Raw genomic sequence first — 18332 nt, forward strand, 5'->3', positions numbered from 1 at the left:
GAGATGGTAGAAGAGGGGTCTATAAAACCCTGCTGTGCAAGCAATCATCTCCTTTTGGAAGCTCTTCCATCCCAGGGACAGTCTGTGGCTCCCAAGGTTGTTCCTGGTGCCATGGCAAACCCTGGCCCTGCAGCACAGCAAAAAGCTGTACATGGCACCTATGTGCACCCTCTGCAATAAGCCTCATGGAGACCTGCACAGGGGCAGGCAGGGAAACCCAATGGCTGCTCCTGCTGTGAGATGGCCCGGATGTAATCGACTGATCTAAAGAACCTATGGAAAATGAGGTGTGGTAGAGGAGAGAGTGAGGGGTGAGAAATGGGCTCGGATGACCAATGGTGGAGGCTCCTTGCTGCCTGCGTGTGCTTTCTGCTGTGGGAGACGAGATGTGGGAAGGAGACACCAGGCACAGCATCCCAGTTTTCACACTTTTATTGTAAAGCTTTAGGAAGGGCTAATTACAATGGAGTTGGTCATCTGACAGCTCAGCAAACAAACAGAACAGGAGAGAACGGAAAGGGGATCACGACGGTGTCATGCTCACTGCTCTGAACAGAAAGAGTTACAAGGGAATCAATTGTGCTCACAGCGCCCGGGGAAAACCAAGCCCAAGGCCGAAAGCCTTCCCCGCACAGGGAAATGCATCACACATTGAGAGCAATACAACCTTAGCAAGAGGAGTTGCCTTAGACATAGGTCACCATCTGAAAAATAGTTGGGTACTTTGCTCTGCCGTAGGATTTCTCCTTTAGAAAAGCTACACCTGCATGTACATAAAACTGTACAAAAAACAAGGCATCACAAGCAAGGAAATGAAATCTCGTATAAATAGAACCAACACTGAAGAGCTACAAAGGGGTCGCTTAGATCCTTCCCACGCAGCCCGCCTGCTCCCTGGCTCCCACCTTTGGTTTTACCCCTGGCTTGTCCTAGTGCAGTGTGAGATGCGGTGAGCCCCTCTACAGAGGCGTCCCACCTCCTCCTCTTCCCTGTGCTTGTCTAGACTGGAGCTCATGGGGAGTATCCCCCCATGTGCATGGAGGCTTTATCCTTCTGGCTTATAATTGTGCAAATGAGCTTCTTACCAACATCAACTCTTCTTTTTCCCCACCCCCAGGACTAGTCCCCAGTGATACCAACTTTCATTCCCAGTGCCCCTTATAGAATAAATGTCCAGGGTTTTCTCCTCCCAGGGACCCACTGCCAGCCTTGGCACCCTGTGGAGAACCCATTCACTCTGTCCTTTCTTTTCCTCACTATACACCCACCCTTACCCCCTAAGACACCCATCTCCTCTCCTCACTGTGCTTGCACTCAAAGGCCCAGCCCCACCAACCCTCTGAGCATCCCCAAAGGAGACACGTAATCCCCTGTATCTTCTTCCCAATGGCACTCATCCCATTGGTACCCATCTCCACAGAACCCATCCCAATGATTCCCATCCCCATTGCACCCGTCCCTATGGCTCCCATCTCAATGGCACCTGTCTTTATGGCTCCCATCCTCATGGCACTCATCCCCGTGAGGCCCATCCACACAATATCCACCCCCATGATACCCAAACCCACAGAACCTATCCCAGTGTTTCCCATCCCAATGGCCCCATTCCCATGGTACCAGCCCCTTCCACCCCTCTGAGCTCCCTGGGGACCCATCTCCTCTACACTTCTCCCCAGTTTGCGACACGCTTGCACTGAGAACATCGCCAGGTGCTCCAGGAGACAAGACAGCCACCCCAGCCACAGGGCTTGGAGCATCAGGATCCTTCTGGTGACCCCGAGTGGAAGGAAGGGAGCCCACCCACAGGCAGTAGCCTGGGGAAGCTGCTCTTGGACAAGCACCCCTCAGATCTGACTCTGCCAGGGGGGGGTCCCCAGGAGGGGCACTGGACACGGCCGGAGCCGTGGGGAGGTGTGAGCAGTCGAGTTGGCAGTGGAGTCAGAGATCTTGGCCAGTGCGGCCAAATTGCACATTCTGCCCAGTTAGGCCCTGAAACTACAGAGCTACAATTAAAAACAAGTTCAGGAGCATGACCTGCTCAGGCAGCCAGGCCAGGAGAATGAGGCCCCGCTGGCAGAGCGGGCACCCCCAGCGGGACATCCCCCAGAGCCACACACCCACCCCACGCTGGGTAGGGAGCAGCAGCAGGGGCCAGGAGGGGGGTCCTGCCCCCCATTGGCACCCTGAGGTGCTGGGGCAGGTGGGGAGCACGGCTAGGGCACCGTGTCCACGCAGGGCACAGGGAGCTGGCACCGCCAAAGCAAAGGGAGAGGAGCTGCTCAGAGGGGCTGCTGAGGGGAGGTGTGCAGAGGGTCCTGCGGGCACCCTGTGCTGGTCAAGCTGTTGGCAAGAAGGGCCCCGGGCTCTCCCCGTGTGCAGACCGGGGGAAACCGTCCTGCAGCTACCACTGGCCTCGCTCCCTAAGGAAGATCCCAGAGATGAAGACGACCGATGCAATGCGCGAGTATGGGAAGAACAAGGGTGCAGCACAGCCTGTCCCCACATCCCAGCAGGGAGAGGGGAAGCAGGGAGGGTGACCCGGGAATGAGGCGTGAGTCCCCCAGATCCCTTCTGCCAGGGTCCCCCCGAATAGCAGGCAGAGATGCTCAGGAGGGAACCTGGGCATCCCCTCTGCGGTGTGCACATCTCCAGGTGCACCGTCCCCACTGTCTGCACGGTGTCACCCCTGAGAGGGGGCCGGGGCAGCGGGAACTGGGCAATGGAAGAGAAAGCTGGAGCCCGTGAGAGTGGCCCTGGGGCCTAAGGGCGGTGGGACTCCAGCAGTCAGGGGCTCGGCAGCCCCCAGCGTGACCCTGAGACAACGCTCCTCCTGACGAAGGCAATGGTGGCTTACAGGCGGACAGGACGGAGGTCGAAGGCATGGCACAGCCGGCCCCACCAGCAGCCCTGTTCCCAGCGGAGGCACCAGGCGAGGGGCTGAGGTGCCGCGGCTGTCGATGACCCCCTGCCAGCGGAGTGAGACTGAGGGCTTCTCCGGACCCAGCCGGTCCCTTGCCTGGGGATGTCCCCATCCGTCCTCCGGCCATCGGGCACTGGGACACCAGAGACACCCCCGGCACGGCCCTCGCCTATGGCACCGGGCAGTCCCTAGGGACCCTGCAGCTTGTGGGCACAGTGACAACGTTCCAAAAGAGATCCAGACTGACAAATAGCTGAGTCCCTACAGTCTGGCTAGGGCTGCCCTCTCCTCCAGCTCCCCAGCTGCTGTTTCAGGGACTGGTCACAACTCTATTTACAATATAGAACATGAGTGTGGGCCGGATGCTGCGCTCCCGCGGGTTCTTCCACACAGCAAACCATTGAAATCTGGAACTTGCTCCCTGTGGATTGGGTTTGTGTGTGTGGGTGTGTGTTTGTTTAAACGTCTTTTGTTTCAAGGACAATAAAAAGTTTCAATCAGGCAGGACTTGAATGTCATTCCTAAGGTTCGTATTTACAGGAGTCTACAACAAAGAGCCGGGCAGCTCGCTCCCTGTGCACGGGGGGCACCCTCATCTTATGCCCCAGGGACTCCACCAGCTCTACATGGACCTTTGGTACGTCAGCCCTCCTCCCCAGCCATGCCCTCCGCACCAGGAGCCTGTCCAGCCTCCCCGACCACGCAGTTCGGAGACACGCACCTGCAAATGCTGGGAATTTGGGGGTCGGATGCCTTCACCCCTCCCACCCCACCCAAGGAATGGGTTCTAAAGGTGCTCCTTCCGTCCCTGCCTCACCCTGCCCGCTGTCCTTGCAGCCTCTGGGCACCTCCACCACCACCCGGAGCAGAACCGGCCACAGAAGCCCGTAAAGCAACCAAGTTTCAAATGTTCCTCCAGGATGCTGGCCTTAGAAGCATGTCTGCTCCTGGCCCCTCGGGCCAGCCTCACAGGTAGATCTCCCTCTTGGTGGTCTGGGACGAGGGGGTGGTGGCTGGCTGGAAGTCCGAGGTCTGGGTGAGAGGAATTTCCTCCATGGGGGAGTCCTTGCAGGTCTCATGGCTACTATTGGAGAAGGCACTGTACGTGGGGAGCAGGCGGAGGTTGGCCATTTTGGTGCTGCGCTCTTCTGAGAGTCTGGGGCTGCCATTCCCGACTTGCTCTTGACTCCCTCTGTCTTGGTAAGGCACAAAAGTGGAGAGTTTGAGGGCGTTCTTGGGCCTGCGGCTGGGGGAGGATTGGCCGGGCATCCAGCAGGTGTCGGAGTGGCCGAACTCCGTGCACTCCCGGGTACAGGTCCCAGTCATGGCTACATCAGGCAGGGGACGGAGATCTGCAGAGAAGCAAGCAAGAGCATCGTTAGGCATGGACAAGCCCAGCAGGGTGGTGGGGTGAGGCTGGAGCACAGCTCCCATTGGTGGGACCTCTCCCCAGAGGTGACCAGGTAGGGACACTGGTTCTCCTTTGGGAAGAGGAGCAGATGCTGAGAGGAAGGGGACAGGTGAACACATAGACATGAGGAATGTAAGCAGAGAACTCAGAATTCCTAACAGCTTTGTCCCTGGGGACGAGCACCCTACAGTGGGAGCAGATAGGATCATAATGCAGCAGAGCTCACCGAGCCCACCCTAGGAGTCATGAACCATTCGGTCCAGCCCCATCAGACACCCCATGCCATATCAGTTGTTAAGGAAGTACCCCAGACTTGCTGGGTTTTTTTCACTGCCCTGAGTACATCCAACCCTGCTCCTCACTAGGCATTCCAAGGACCCACTGGAAGTTCCTTCCCAAGCCTAACTAGAGGACCTCAGCCACCTCCCAGTCTCTCAGAGTCTGACACTTGAGCAAAGCAAACCTGGGCAATCCAACACCTACCCCCAGAGAGGTCAGACACCCATGAATCCCTGTCCCAGAAGCATTCAAACCTCTCAGTGTACCAAACACTTTCCCAGATCTCCAGGTATCTGAAGGCATCTCCTCCTTGTGGGAAGCTCTGGCCATCAGCAGCACCAGGTCATCGCCTTGTGTCCTCTATGCCAGAGGTTTCCAGGCTCTTGCTGCTCTTGCCAAGAGTCTCCAGAGGCCCTGACTTGAAATTCCCACCACTCCTATAGCACACCTACGAGACCTGTTCCAGGCACGAGCCATCTGCCCCACTTGGGCATAACACAGCCCCCTGCCACTGCCTGGGATACATCACTGCCTCTGGCACCTGCTGGCAGGTCTGGGTTCATGCTGCTGCTGGGTTGAAGGGACCCACAGCCCTAGCAAAAAGCAAATTGGAGCTTTTCATGCTATGCTGAGGCTTTGCCTCTGCTAGCATGATCCTTCCGCCACCAACTCAGGGCTTAAGGTCTTGGGTGATCCCAAGTCAACCTTCAGAGCTTTCATGCACCAGCAACACTGAGGTCTCTGTGGGAGAAGGCTCCATATGATGCTGGGAATGGGTAAAAAGGGTCAAATGTGAGAGCTAACAGGATAGGCATGGAAGAGAGGCATAGTTAGTGACAAACCAGTGTGGGAACATGTCTTGCCCTAAAACAATCCCCACTGCAACCCAAACTCTCCCATCCCCTGGCACACACGTTGGCTGCGATATCCTGGCAGCAGCCCCAAGGACATACCTCCGTGCAGACCCCTTCACAGCCTGCTCCGCTCAGGGGACTCTAATGAGGATCAGAAAAAGGACGAGAGGGTCACATCAGTGCACAGCCCCAACCTCCAAACACCCACCCTAGGATCCTCCTGCTCCCTTCCCCATTGCACTGCAGCAAGCCCCAAAATGTCCTCGTGGTACCCACTGCCTTCAGGCTCCAGCTTCCCAAAGCTGCTTGGCCATTGTTGTGTTTCTCCATCTTCATCCTCACCTCCCAGCTGACTCGCAGAGCTCAAGGCCACCTGGTTTGCGGTGATGTGTACACACATGGACACAACCCACTGGAGTGGGTTTATGTGGGCACTTGGCGTCATGGATGGGCACACATGAAGAACTCATGCACAAGGGACAGCCATGCTCATGCTGGAGGATGCAAAAGCCAGGGACCAAGCATCGAAGGAGACAAAGAAAGCACAAGTGTCACTGTGAGAACTGTGCTTGCCTATGAAGGTCTTTGGGAGTGTTCTCAGAGCCATGGATCAAATGTTGTACTACTCCCTGGGCAAGTGCAGAGCTGCCTCATTTCTTTCTCTGAGCTGCAGATAGAAATAATCAAACCCTGTTTTCACCTCTCAGTACTAACAGGATGGCCACTGGTTGGTTGGACCAAGGCCACGCTGTGCTGTCTTTCACTTGTGCACAACAAGCAACACCTCTCATCTCCTTTCCCAGTACACAAGTGGGGCAAGTCCTCACCATACCCACTTCCTGAAGGGCTTGGTGCTGCTCGTTCATGTCATGGGATGCTCCAGCTCCAAGGGAAGGTGGTATGTCGTGGGACAGAAATAATGCCACCTCTCCATCAAACAAAGCCATGGAGATTTCCTTGCGCCAATAGCAGCTGAGAAATCACAGGGCCAAGCAGGAACTCGGTGTTCAGGATCTTTTATTCTGCTTTTCCCATTGTTTATTTCTGGCACGAAAGCCATTTTCCAGTGCTGTCTCTTGCAGTGAGATGCTGGCATCAGAGCTCTCCCGCTAAAGGAGCGCATTATGTGCCGCAAGCACAACCAGCTCTGCTTCCAGAGCCCGGGAACGGGCAGGGTGCAATTCCTGAATAGCCACAATTTACTGCAAACACGACCCCACGGCCTAATTCTCAGCACATGCCGGTGGGCTGGAGTTCAATGTGCCACCACGAGCAAGCACAGCTCTTTAGGGGTAAGCAGCAGTGAGAATTCAGCTCACAAAGGGCTGGTTCTGGCTGCGGTGTCAGTGCAGACACCATTTCCCACAGCCTGCTCACTGCACCCCAGAGGGTCAGCCTATCCCACTATCAGCATCTCCATGCCCGGAGGGATGCGTGCTTGTTTGAGCATCCACACCCGCTGGTTCCCCCCTTTCTATTGCTTGGCTGTCTCTGGCTGCCTGGGGGCTGCTCGGCCTCATTGCATAGGAATGAGCCGGGGCAGTAAAAGTCGCATCCCTTTGAACTTTCCAGATGAAAAGGGCCTTTATGGGAGATGCATTCAGAGATGCGCCTGGGTCCCGGCCCTGGCTGGAGGAGGGGAAGCTCCCTCCCGCAGCCCTGCTCTGCAGCATCCAGGGCACCTCTTTGTGCAGGAGGCTGTGCTGGGCCATCTCCTTCGGGATGAGGCACATATTGGTGCTGCTGCTAATTATCTCTCTGTTTCTCGCTCGCAAGGGCTCTTCTAGTAGTGTTATTGCTCTTCGTGGGGGATTTCAGCAGTGCACTTGAGTACCATTAGGGAGGAGACAAAAGCAGGCAGCATCACTCAGCAGCACTTCCATCTCCTGCAGTAGATGGGCTGGGGGGTCCCTCACCCATCATAAGCCAAGTATCTTCAACACATGCTGAGAGCCAGCCTGGAGCATGGTTTTGTGCCAGCATCTCCAGTGTGCATGGTCTGGTTTGGTTCTTCCATTCACATCAGACATCATCACCGAGAGCGTGGTGTGCATGGCTGGGGGAGCAGGGGTGCTGCAGCACACGTGGCTGAGAGTTTGGGGGTGAGAGGATGCAGAGCAGCTCAGGGAGGGAGGAATGTGGGTCTGGGAATAGGAGGCAGCAGGGCACTGTGCAGGGTGCAAAGAAGCCTGGAGGAAAAAGGAGGAAGCACAGCATGCAAGGAGGGAGCAGGGAGACTCGGGGCTGCAAAGATGCGGGAAGCAGCTTGGAGGCAAAGCAGGATGCGTTTCCAAAGCGTTACATTGCAAAGAGTCATCTTCCCCACCTGATGGCACAGAGAACATCAGCATCTATCCTCAGCCAGCCACTCCAGCCAGCCAGCCCAGCAGCACTGCACCTGTGCCAAGTACTTCTTTCCACACAGCTTTCTTTTGGCCTAGGCAGGACATTGGCAGCTTTACCATCTCTGTTCCCTGGTGCAGACACGTGACAACACCGCTCTTCCTGCACCAAGACCTCAGGGCTCTGCTGACCACTGCTGGGACATCCCTTACAACGCTGACCTTCCATGTCATCCCACTCCAGCATCACTATCCTCCCTGCCCACATCCCTGGGATCTGCTGATCCCTAGTGCTGCTCATCCCAACAGCTCCCTCATGCCAGTACCACTCCCCTGCTCCACCTCAGCTCACCAAAGCCATTGCAGCACCATCACATCCTCCAGTTCCCACCTGAAGCTCTCACACCCATCGGCACCACCACCCGCAGCGCTCTCCCCATCTCCCCATTGCACACTGCTGTCCTATTGCCAGCTGCCATTCTCCCCCTCTCTCCAGGTACCCCTCCCCAGCAGCGTGGCTCCCTGCAGCACTGCTCCCCACAGGTGCTGCGCCCCGTTGCGATGCTCTCCCCAGGTGTTGTCCCCCCACTGCGCCATTCCCGGTGAGCACCGTTCCCCACCGCGCTGCTGCCTATGGGTACCGATCCCCCACAGTGCCACGTCCTCCAGGTGCCATGTTCTGTGCTGCCACTCCTCCAGGTACCCCCTGCCGCTCTCCTCCCTCCAGGCACTGCCACGTCCTGCAGGTTCCATGTTTCACAGCGCTGTTCCCTCCAGGTACCTCTCTCCTGCAGTGCTACTTGCTCCAGGCACTTCTGCTTCATGCTTTGCTCCTGCTTCTTTACTCCCTCTCAGTGCATCTAGATGGATAGTGCACCCCCAAATTTTGTTTTTATGTACCAACAGCCTCGTATCTTCATAGTTTTGTATGGGTCCCTTTCCACTCTTGTCTCAGCCTTCTCCATGCCTTCCTCCTGCACCACTGGAGCAGCAGGTTCTCAGCAGCCCATCCCCTGCTCCCTGCCATATTTGGCTCTGCATGCAATCCCTTTGATGCACAGAACTCGAGGGCTCCTTCCATTGCCCCTTCCCCTTCAGAGGGCTTTTGGGAGCTGGGAGGTGGCTGTGGAGCTCTGAGCTGCTCTGCAAAATGCAGACCCCAGATCTCCTTTATGGGAACACGACAAGTGGGTGCTCATCCTCTAGATACAGGGGGGCTGCAGCATCACAATCCCCCCCTGCAGCACACACCCATCCCTCCTGGTCCCCAGTTCCCACCCAGCAGCACATGGCCACCACCAGATGCCCTCTGCCTCTGAGGCAGCACCAGCACAATCCTGATTTCACTTTCCAGGCCTCGGGGAAAGGCTGCTGGAGCTGTGCCCGTTTCCACAGTGATGCTCCAGAGATCGATGAGCAGAGAAATATCAGAAGCTGAGAGCAGCAGCAGAGCTCTCCACACCGACCACGTCAGCCCCTATTTTCCTGGACTGAGCTAATGCTGTCCCCACAGCACCTGGGCAGACGGTTTGCAGGACCATTCCTCGCACTGCAACACCCAGACAGACGGCTCTGGGGACAGATTCTAACACGACATCACCCAGGCAGATGGCTTTCCAAACTTAACACCATCACGACACACGCAGACAGATGGTTCCTGGTATCTGAGAGTGACCCGCTGGTGCCCATTCGGTTGGTTGCTGCAGCTCAGCACCACACCTAACACTTCTCAGGCCATGGAGAGCAACACCAGTGCTCTCAATAAATACCAAGAGAGGTGCCAGCACATAGATGGGTTTCTCCTACACACCCAAGCCAGCAGACAGAGCACACATAGCCATCTCCCCCAGACCCTGCAGCACTGCCTGTATGCTGAATAATGGTGGCTAAACACCAGTGCAGACAGCTTGCTCTGAACACAATGGCTTGTCTGCACCCAGATGCACACACAGAGTGAATCGGAGTGTATTACAGCAGCACATACGAGCTGCAGAGCTGAAGCAAACGACTTCCCAGATCCCACCAAGGTTATCACAGCAGAACCAGTGTGTCACTCATGGGGACAGATGCACCCACCAACCCTAACATCACCAGCACAGGTAGCAGAATGCTGAACCATGTTATCCCCACTCCACACTTTGGTCCCTGGGGTGCATCTCCCATCTCTTCCCTTTGCTTCTGGAGCTTCAGGGCCACCTCCCACTGCTGCTGTGCCTGCAGCCCATGGCCCACAGACATTGGAATGGTTATTTGCGCCGCCGGCACTGGGAGTATCTGAACTGATGGCTGCGGCTCAGGGGAAGACCTCCAAAATGGCCACTTGCAATCCATGTAACACCCAGGGAAGAAAATCCCATCCCCTGTCACACAGTCTGTGCTTGTGGTGCTGCTTGGATGATCTCCTGCCCTGGCACCACAGGGTTTCAACCTTTGTGGGACTATAAAAAGCAGAATTATTACATTAAATTACAGAATAATGACATTAAGAACTACCTTAATAGGATTAGGGGGGTTCAAAGGTTAGAAAATGCCAAAATTAGGTTTGTCCCTGTAGTTTTAATTCACTTCTTACAAATCCGCTTTGTGATACAGACCAGAGGCACTGGCTGGTGGAGAACAGTTCCCCTTTTGTGGGGTCCTCCAATAAAGGGGATGGGACACTGGGTGGTGCAGCAGGTTTGGGCTGCGAGGAGAGGCTCTGCCATCAGGACTCCACCCTATGGGCTGCAGAAAGCAAAGAAGGAGCAATGAAGGGGTCAGGAGATCACAGCAAATTGCATCTTCAAAGCGTGGGGCTGGGGGGGGCAGCCAGGATTCCTTTACCAGTGAGCTAAACCAGCTATTTCCTTTCCTACCTCCTCTTGGAAATGAGCAATCAGGACAGATTTCAATGATGCTTTTCAAATCATGTGGTAAGTGGCAGATGCCCACCATGCAAAACTGTTTGCTTGCAATTAAAGTTTGCCAAAACTCCAAGCAGCTGAAAGCAGACTCAAGCAGTGGGCATTACTGAGCAATCCTCCTCACTGATGTTGTGCACAGGGCAAGAGGTAACAGCCTTAAGTAGTGCCAAGGGAGGTTTGGGTTTATATTAAGAACAATTTATTCACCAGCAGAGCGGTGATGCATTGGCACGGGCTGCCCAGGGAGGTGGTGGGTGGTTGGTGGGGTCACCAACCCTGGGGGTGTTCAGGAATTGTGTAGATGTGGCACTGAGGGACGTGGTTAATTGTGGGGGTGGGTTGGGGTTGGACGACACGATCTCAGTGGTCTTTTCCAACTTTAGTTATTCTATGATTCTGCAATAAGGCACAGTGTCAAGCCTACCTATGATATGAAGCCCTACTGCCTATATTGCCCCAGTACTGTCCTTTGGCCAACTGAGAACTTCTCACAGCACCTACAAACAACAGATATACACCAAATAATCTCCAGGAGGGTCACGGAACCCTGCAGTACCCAAACCAAACACTGCCATAGCCAAAGCCCTTCCCCACCTCCCCACATGCCCCCATATCACCTGGCTGGGTGGCTGGTCAGGTGAGCACCAGCTGCTGCAGTACCTCTGGGAGGTGGGACTCAATGTCCCCAGCTGGTTCATCTGCCCTTGTCGCTGCAGGCTGCCCGTTCCTCCCCTTCTGGCTTTTGCATCCTCTCTTGTGAGGGCTAATGACAGTTATGTAAACAGGCAGGGAACAACACCTGCCATCCCCAGGGGCTCTTAGCGCATGCATGCCTCTGATGCACATTCCTGCTGCCCAAATACCGACACAATCACTGCGTGCACCATTCCCACTTGGCCTTTGCCAACACCTCCTGTGCACAGTATTCCTCCCAGAGTTTCCCATTTGGGCCCATTTGTGGGGCTGGCCTGCTCTCCTGTCCCATTTGAGCTCTCCAGGGATGCAAGGACACATGCAGACAATGAGATGGGGCTCTCAGGAGGAGCAGAGCCCCAGCTGCCTGCCTGAGCAATGGAGCGCCCACAGCAGAGAAGCCCTTCTCTGGCCCCCAGAGGGTGATTAGCAGGAGAGCAGGGGTCAGGGATCTTATGGCATCCAGACCCTGTGATCTCCTGGCTTTCATCATTATGCGTTGCTGACATCTCCCCATACACAGCCTCTTACCCCATCTCCTTTCTGCCCTCCCACAACTTCTGAGGAGGACTGAAGTCCTATCCCATGGTTCCTGCACCCTTGCCACTGCCCCCAGGAGGGGATGAGCACAGCAGCCTGGCATGGGATGCATTAAAGCACCAAATGCTTCTTACAGAAGGAGCATGTATGGCTGATCCTAGAGCTTCACCTCACAACTGAGCCCGGGAAAGGTGTTCTGGCACACGGAGGTGACTTCTTAGCCCCCGTGTGACCTGCAGCACCCCAAGCCTCAGGCTGCATCTGCCTCCCTCCAAGGGTTAACCATCCTCTACAGAGCTTCTCTGAGCTAATTAGAAAGAGCCCAAGCAAGTGTGGTGGCAGACACCACTGCACTTATCTCCACACTTCCGGGGCTCTGCCCTTATCATTTAATTAAAGCTGCAGCCATGCTTCCCTTCCTGGCAGCAGCTCATCAGGGAGGGCAGTGGAGCTTGAGTCAGCCTCTGCGGGGAACGGGATGAGGGCAGGGAATATACCCTGGGAAGGCCAACACTGGGGAGAAGAGTCCCTTGGAGCCAAACCCTCCCATCAGCAAAAAGCATCCCATGTCCCACAGCACCCCAAAAACAATCTGAGGACACCAGAAGTGCTGGGAAAGGGGACTGTGCAAGGAGGATGTACCCAGAGCTCCTGTGCCAGAGTTGCTAGGGGGACCGAGCTTGCACAAGGGCTGTGCTGGAGCACGATGCTGCTCAGAGGGCACAAAACAGTGCGTGGGTGCAGCTCCGTGGGGCTGTGCATTGACAGTGAGAAGTTTGGCCCTTTGGGGGCAAACAACCCCCAGCCGACGCTGGCGGCTGCTATGCCAAATTCCACACCTCCCTTCTGAAGCGTATTTAAGCTAATGTGTCTTGAAAGGGAATTCTTATAAGTGGTTTGTTAGCAGGGCTGAGGCTGCATACCTTGTTCTCACAAAACAGCTGGAACACCTTTGCTAAAACTTAAGAAAAAGAGAAAAAGCAAGGAAAGAAAAAGGAACGAACCTGAGGGAAACCCAGCATGGAAAATTTAAGCTTTAGTGTTAGAAATCTGCTGAAGTGATAAGCAATAGAAAATAAGCCTGAATAATGCTAAATGTCAAGCAGCCCGAGGCTGCGCAGCCTCTCTAATGATCCCCGCTGCGGGTTGCGGAGGCTGCGGTGGGAGAGGGTGGGGGACGGGAGCAGCAGTGCCAGCCTCGTGCCAGCACCATGAGCCCAACTCCCAGCTCCTCCATCCTCCCGGCATCCCGACAATGATTCACATGAGAACAACAGATAAACAATGTGAACTGGCTGTAGGTTTTGGACCTTACTTGAAGGTTTGCATGTGGGCAGCTTGGAGAGCATCCTGGGGGGTTGGGGAGGGGAGTATGGGGACTTGGGGACATGTGGCTTTATGACCACTGTGCCCGTGCCTGGGTGGCTGCTGTTCATTGTGAAGCATTATTGCGGCTCTTGTGTCAAGGAGAAAAGAACTGGCATTCACGAGTCTGCCTTTGAACAAAACCTTTGTTAAGCTCCATCAACAATTTAATAATCTTTCGCTAGCAGGACAATGAATCAGGGGAAATTGTTCTTGTGGGGGGGGGAGCAGGGAGCTGCACACAAAGAGCTGCTCAAGGCCTTAGGAGTCACCTAGGTGTTGAGTGACAAATGGAAGCACAACTTGGTGTGAGGGGGCTGCAGGCAGACAGCTCCTCTCCCCAGCAGGAGACATGGGGCTGGGGAGGAGGAGGAGCAGCCCTGGGTAAGGCTGAGCCTAAGGGACTGAGATTAGGATTGGCGACACAGGTTGGTGTGCACACACCTTATTGCCTTTGCTTGGATGCTGCCTGTGGTGCCCTGTGAGGAGGTCTAATGAACACAGGGTTGGGTGCCACCACCAGCCTCAGAGCACCCAGTGTGAAACCCAATGCAGTTATGGGATATTGCCCTGAAATAGCTGGGGGCTGGGGGCTCTCTGAAGTGCCTATTGCAGAGAAAAGGAAACAAGGTTTGAGAAGAGGAAAGGAGCAGGTAGAGTGTGCTCAATTGCATACAGATCATAGGATTGTAGGGGTTGGAATGGACATCTGGGGATCATCACGTCCAAGACCTTCCTGAAAAACACAGGATGGGTTCACCATCACCTGAGGAGAGTGTGAGGCTGCTGAAGGACAAGGGCAGCCATGCAGGGGAAGCCATGTCTCTGATCTGTGCTGAGGAGCACCAGAAGTGTGCATTGCTCGCTCCTTCAACATCCACGTGATGGCAGGGTGGAAATCCACAGTGGAAGCCGAATGGGAGGGGGTTAGCGACTGGCACACGACAGGAGCAGCGCACTCACTGTGCACGTGCCAAGGAATGAGGCCAGGTGGGTGACGTTTGTGGATCACACTGCTTGCCGTCCTGCTAGCGGAGGGGCTGAGGGATGCGGCTCAGGGATGTGCATGGGGAGGTGCCTTCTGATCATGGAAAAATGGGAGGCGTCAGCGCCACTGCAGCTCGCAAACGTGAGAACGCATAGGAGGGCATAGGCACATCTCTGAGAATGGGGAGGGGTTGGAGTGGGGAATAGAGCCAGAAGGGCTCTGAGTGGGAAGATATGGGCAAAAAGAATATCCACCAGATGCTGATGTGCCCTGTGTTTGCTATTGGGATGATACTCTTGTAGGACGGCAGGAACAAGAAGGCTAATGCCACCAGAGAGGGAGCACCAACCCCACTGCCACTGGGTGCTGCAGATCTCAAGTGCTGCAGGTTGGGTACAGCCAGGTCTGCACCACGGAGGGCGTCCTAGAGGTACTGAGCAGATATACCATGTGCTTTAATGAACACAGGGCCTATACCTGGAGGGGCGGTGGGGACACAGCCTCATCTGGCATTTGAGGCACAGTGGCTGAAGGGATTTGCTGGTTCCATCACCCTCAGAGCACAGCATGAGCAAACAGTTGGACTATCAGGAGGAGATTTTGATTTCACGGTCCAACAGAGATGCATGAAACCTTCCAGAATCAGTGCAAGGGAAAGATTTGTACAGGTTGTTTTTCAAAAGGAGATAATAGTAGCACTTCTGCTCCTTATAGCTCGGTAGAAAATGAATGTATAGCACTGAGAGAAACAGCAGCAGGCCTGCTCAAAAGAGAAGCCCCAGATTAGCCAGGTAGAGACCTCAGAAGCATCTGTGAATCGAGATGTCTAAGATCAGCCACTGACCCTTTGAAGGAAACTATTAATCATCATTAAGGAGGCTGATGTCCCTGAGAACAAAGGGGCAAATCAGCCCAAGTGTTGAGCCTTATCGAATGGGTCAGCAAAGGGAAAACTGGGCTGGGAGGAGGATAAATGCATGTGGGCAGTGCCAGGGGAGAGCAGAGCAAGCACGGCAAGGCTGAGGGAGGCAATGGGGAACAATGCTGGCGAAGGGCTGTATCCAGGAGTGAGATGTTTGCTTTCTCTCCCTGGTGTGTCTCTGTGGGTGCCCTTCCTGTGTGGCTAATGAGCAGCCAGACACAGAATCTGCGATTTCTTTGGCTTTTATTCATTTTCCTTCCAGATAATCATAAGCCTCGCTTTTGTCAAGATCCCTGTTGTCTGGGTAATTTCATCTAGAGATCCTCAAGGAACAGAGACCTCCCTACCTCTCAAAGCGTAATATCTTGGTTTTAGCTGGCATATTTTCAAGCAATAACTTATACAGCAGAAGAAAAGATTACTTACGTTTAATTGGCATTATACTAATTACTAGCAAAATACATCAGGCAAATATCACATCTACTGACTCTCTGTCATTTTACATTCCTTACTCCATCTTCTCTCTCCCCAGCAGCCATAAAACACCACGCCATGCTGTTCTGACATATCCCTGAGCAAAGACCAGATCCTAATTCTCTCCTTGCTCTCACTGCCTCCTGGCTTGTTCATTTCCAAGCAACGCTGCTGTAAAGCAGACACAGCCATATAACTGATTGAGAACTGCTGCTTTTATGAACTCGTGCCCTTTTCAGCCCCAGCACCACACCTCACCCAATGGGTTGATGGCCATCCGCGTAAGAACATTGCACCATTTACAACCTGAACAAGTAAATGACCACCTGAACCAGAGGCACAGGTCCTCTCTCACACACAGACCAGCCAAACTGCTTCATTCCCGACATGCTTGTTCCCCTAAATGGCTGTAAGTGCAGTCAGTTCAGCCAGGTCTCACCCTCCAGTAATGGCCTTGGCCATAAATCCCAGCTGCTCCAAAAACCATCACCAGCACAATCCTCATCCCCAAGGCTGTTTTTGCAGATAGACTGGCTTTACCCAGCACTGAGCATCTCTGCCAGACAGAACCTGGGCACAGCCTGGGGTGAGCCCCATGGAGGAGCCCTTCCCAATGAGCAGGATGGGTGAAGTCACTCCAACCAAGAGAGTTCAGCCCAAAGAACATGAGCTGTGCCACACTGGTTGGCTCTAAGGCCCAAGAACAAGCTCTGGCTCTTCATATTCAGCAGTAGGGCAGTGCCTGGGTAGAACTTGGTGAGTCCACCAGTGCTTGGTAATTATCAACAGGACCTAAAGGAATGGCATGGAGCTACATCAGGAATGAGTCAGGCTGGGTGTTAGGAAGGAGTTCTGCACCAGAGGGTGGTGGGCATGGAACAAACCCCCCAGGGCAGTGGGCACAGCCCTGAGCTGCCACAGCTCAGGAAGCACTTGAACAACATTTTCAGACATATGGTTTGGGTTTTGGGTGGTGCAGTGTGGGGCCAGGAGTTGGACTTGGTGATCCCTGTTGATCCCCTCCAATCGGGTGTAATCTGTGGCTCTGTGTTCCTCTGAACTGCAGCTCTCCCTTCCTATGAGAAGCCCATCTGAAGACCACTGCAGGTTACCTGGGAAGCCCAATAACCCAGTGGAAGTGCACAGCCCTTCCTCCACCTCCTGATGGAGACACACCTGGATGCATCTACCAGGGAACAGAGATCCCACCCACCATGAAGAACAACAAGGGACCTGATGTGCAGGTGACTGCAGAGTGCTTGCTGTCCTGCTTGCACCAGGAGGTGAAGAGGGAGCTCAGGTGTGACCACATAAGCCTGGAAGCAAGGAGCTGATTGCTCTGCTGCTCCTATAGGAAGTCCTGAACAAATTGCAGGTCTGCATCAGCACACACTAAACCAGCCCTAGATCCTGCCAGGGAGCCTGGGCTCCCTGAGAGGAAGGCAAATGCGGGGGCTGATACGGTTAGATAACCTCTGAGTCAAAGCGGCCTATCCTGGGTAGCTCTCGCCAGATGCCATGACTAATGTTAGATTTATGGAGTGTCCTCTCTGCAAGTAAAGCAAAGAGCTGGCGTTACAACCACTTAATGGAGGTGACTTCAAATCAGGATGGATGAGAGCATGTGGGAAGGAGACAGGAAGAGAGATTCATTGATAGTGCGAGCACAAAGGATAAAATCCCAGGGAAGAGTGAACAACTGAGACTGACATTTGACCTGTCTCAATAGCAAAGCTCGCATTGATTTCACTGGGGACAGGAATGAATCCCTTATCCTCTATCTCACGCCGACAAGAGGGATTTTCCATCTGAGGGATCTGCAGCTGACCAATCCTTCAAACTCAGGCACATGCTATTTTTATGAGAAAAAAATGCAGTGTGAAGTCCTCGAGAAGCTCAAATGGGAGACTTCATAAGCTTCTCGGGCATTAAGTTTAAATCCTGCACTAATGCAAGTCCCCTTGCATGGGAGGAGGCACTGGCAGGTTTATAGAGACATTCAGGTGCTCTCCGAGGCAGATAAAGGGGAAATAACCGAGGTAGATCATAGAGGAGCTGGAAACGACGTGTCAAATTACTTCAAAAGGAGCTTTCTAAGGGAGCAGCTCTTTGAAAACAACAAATAGTCTGGGACCGCTGAGGGATCTAAGTTGTCTATTGCTTTTACTCTTGGTTGCTTATTCTGCCTTAGACTTGCCGGATCTGAATACCAACCTCTGGCCGCTCACAGTCCCTTTGCAGGTCCTGCTCTTGGTGGAGTCAGGATGGGAAAATTGCTCAGAGGGAGCCGGCAAAAAGAAGCAGTGACCGAGCAAAACTGCTGCATGCTGCCAGGCAGCTGTGCTGGCATAGCAGGGCACATGGCACAGGGACAGGGATGAGCAAAGCATCGTGGAGGAGGGCACTGCTTGTGCTGGTGCTCTTGCTAACAGCACACAGGGCACTGGCAGCAAAACAGGACCGAGCCTGGGGGCTCCAGCCCTGTTTTAATGAATATTCTGAAGCCTGAAGTTGCTTTGCCCAACCTGTCATTCTAAGGAGCACTGAAGAAGGGGCCCAACCCTCCAGACTGCTTCCAGTAACCAAGTCTAGTGACCTTGCGTTGAACCCACAAATAGTTTGGGAATGACTGTCTATTCTT

At 54.2% G+C, this 18332-nt stretch overlaps 1 protein-coding gene across 4 annotated transcripts in view; it reads right to left on the bottom strand.

Annotated features, from left to right (window-relative positions):
* Positions 1-414: 414 nt before the first annotated feature.
* The window catches only part of PCDH1 (protocadherin 1), a 48916-nt gene continuing 30998 nt past the window's right edge, over positions 415-18332 (bottom strand). For 3 of the 4 annotated variants that reach the window (XM_032447527.1, XM_015875974.2, XM_015875975.2), the window contains exon 6: positions 415-4272. In XM_032447527.1, the coding sequence (XP_032303418.1) occupies positions 3887-4272 (386 nt within the window). In that variant the 3' untranslated portion in view covers positions 415-3886. Of the gene's footprint in view, positions 4273-5563; positions 5606-18332 lie in introns of all 4 variants that reach the window. The other variant, XM_032447528.1, reaches the window with a different exon arrangement.

The sequence above is a fragment of the Coturnix japonica genome, chromosome 13, assembly GCF_001577835.2.
Source record: "Coturnix japonica isolate 7356 chromosome 13, Coturnix japonica 2.1, whole genome shotgun sequence".
Taxonomy (NCBI): Eukaryota; Metazoa; Chordata; class Aves; order Galliformes; family Phasianidae; genus Coturnix; species Coturnix japonica.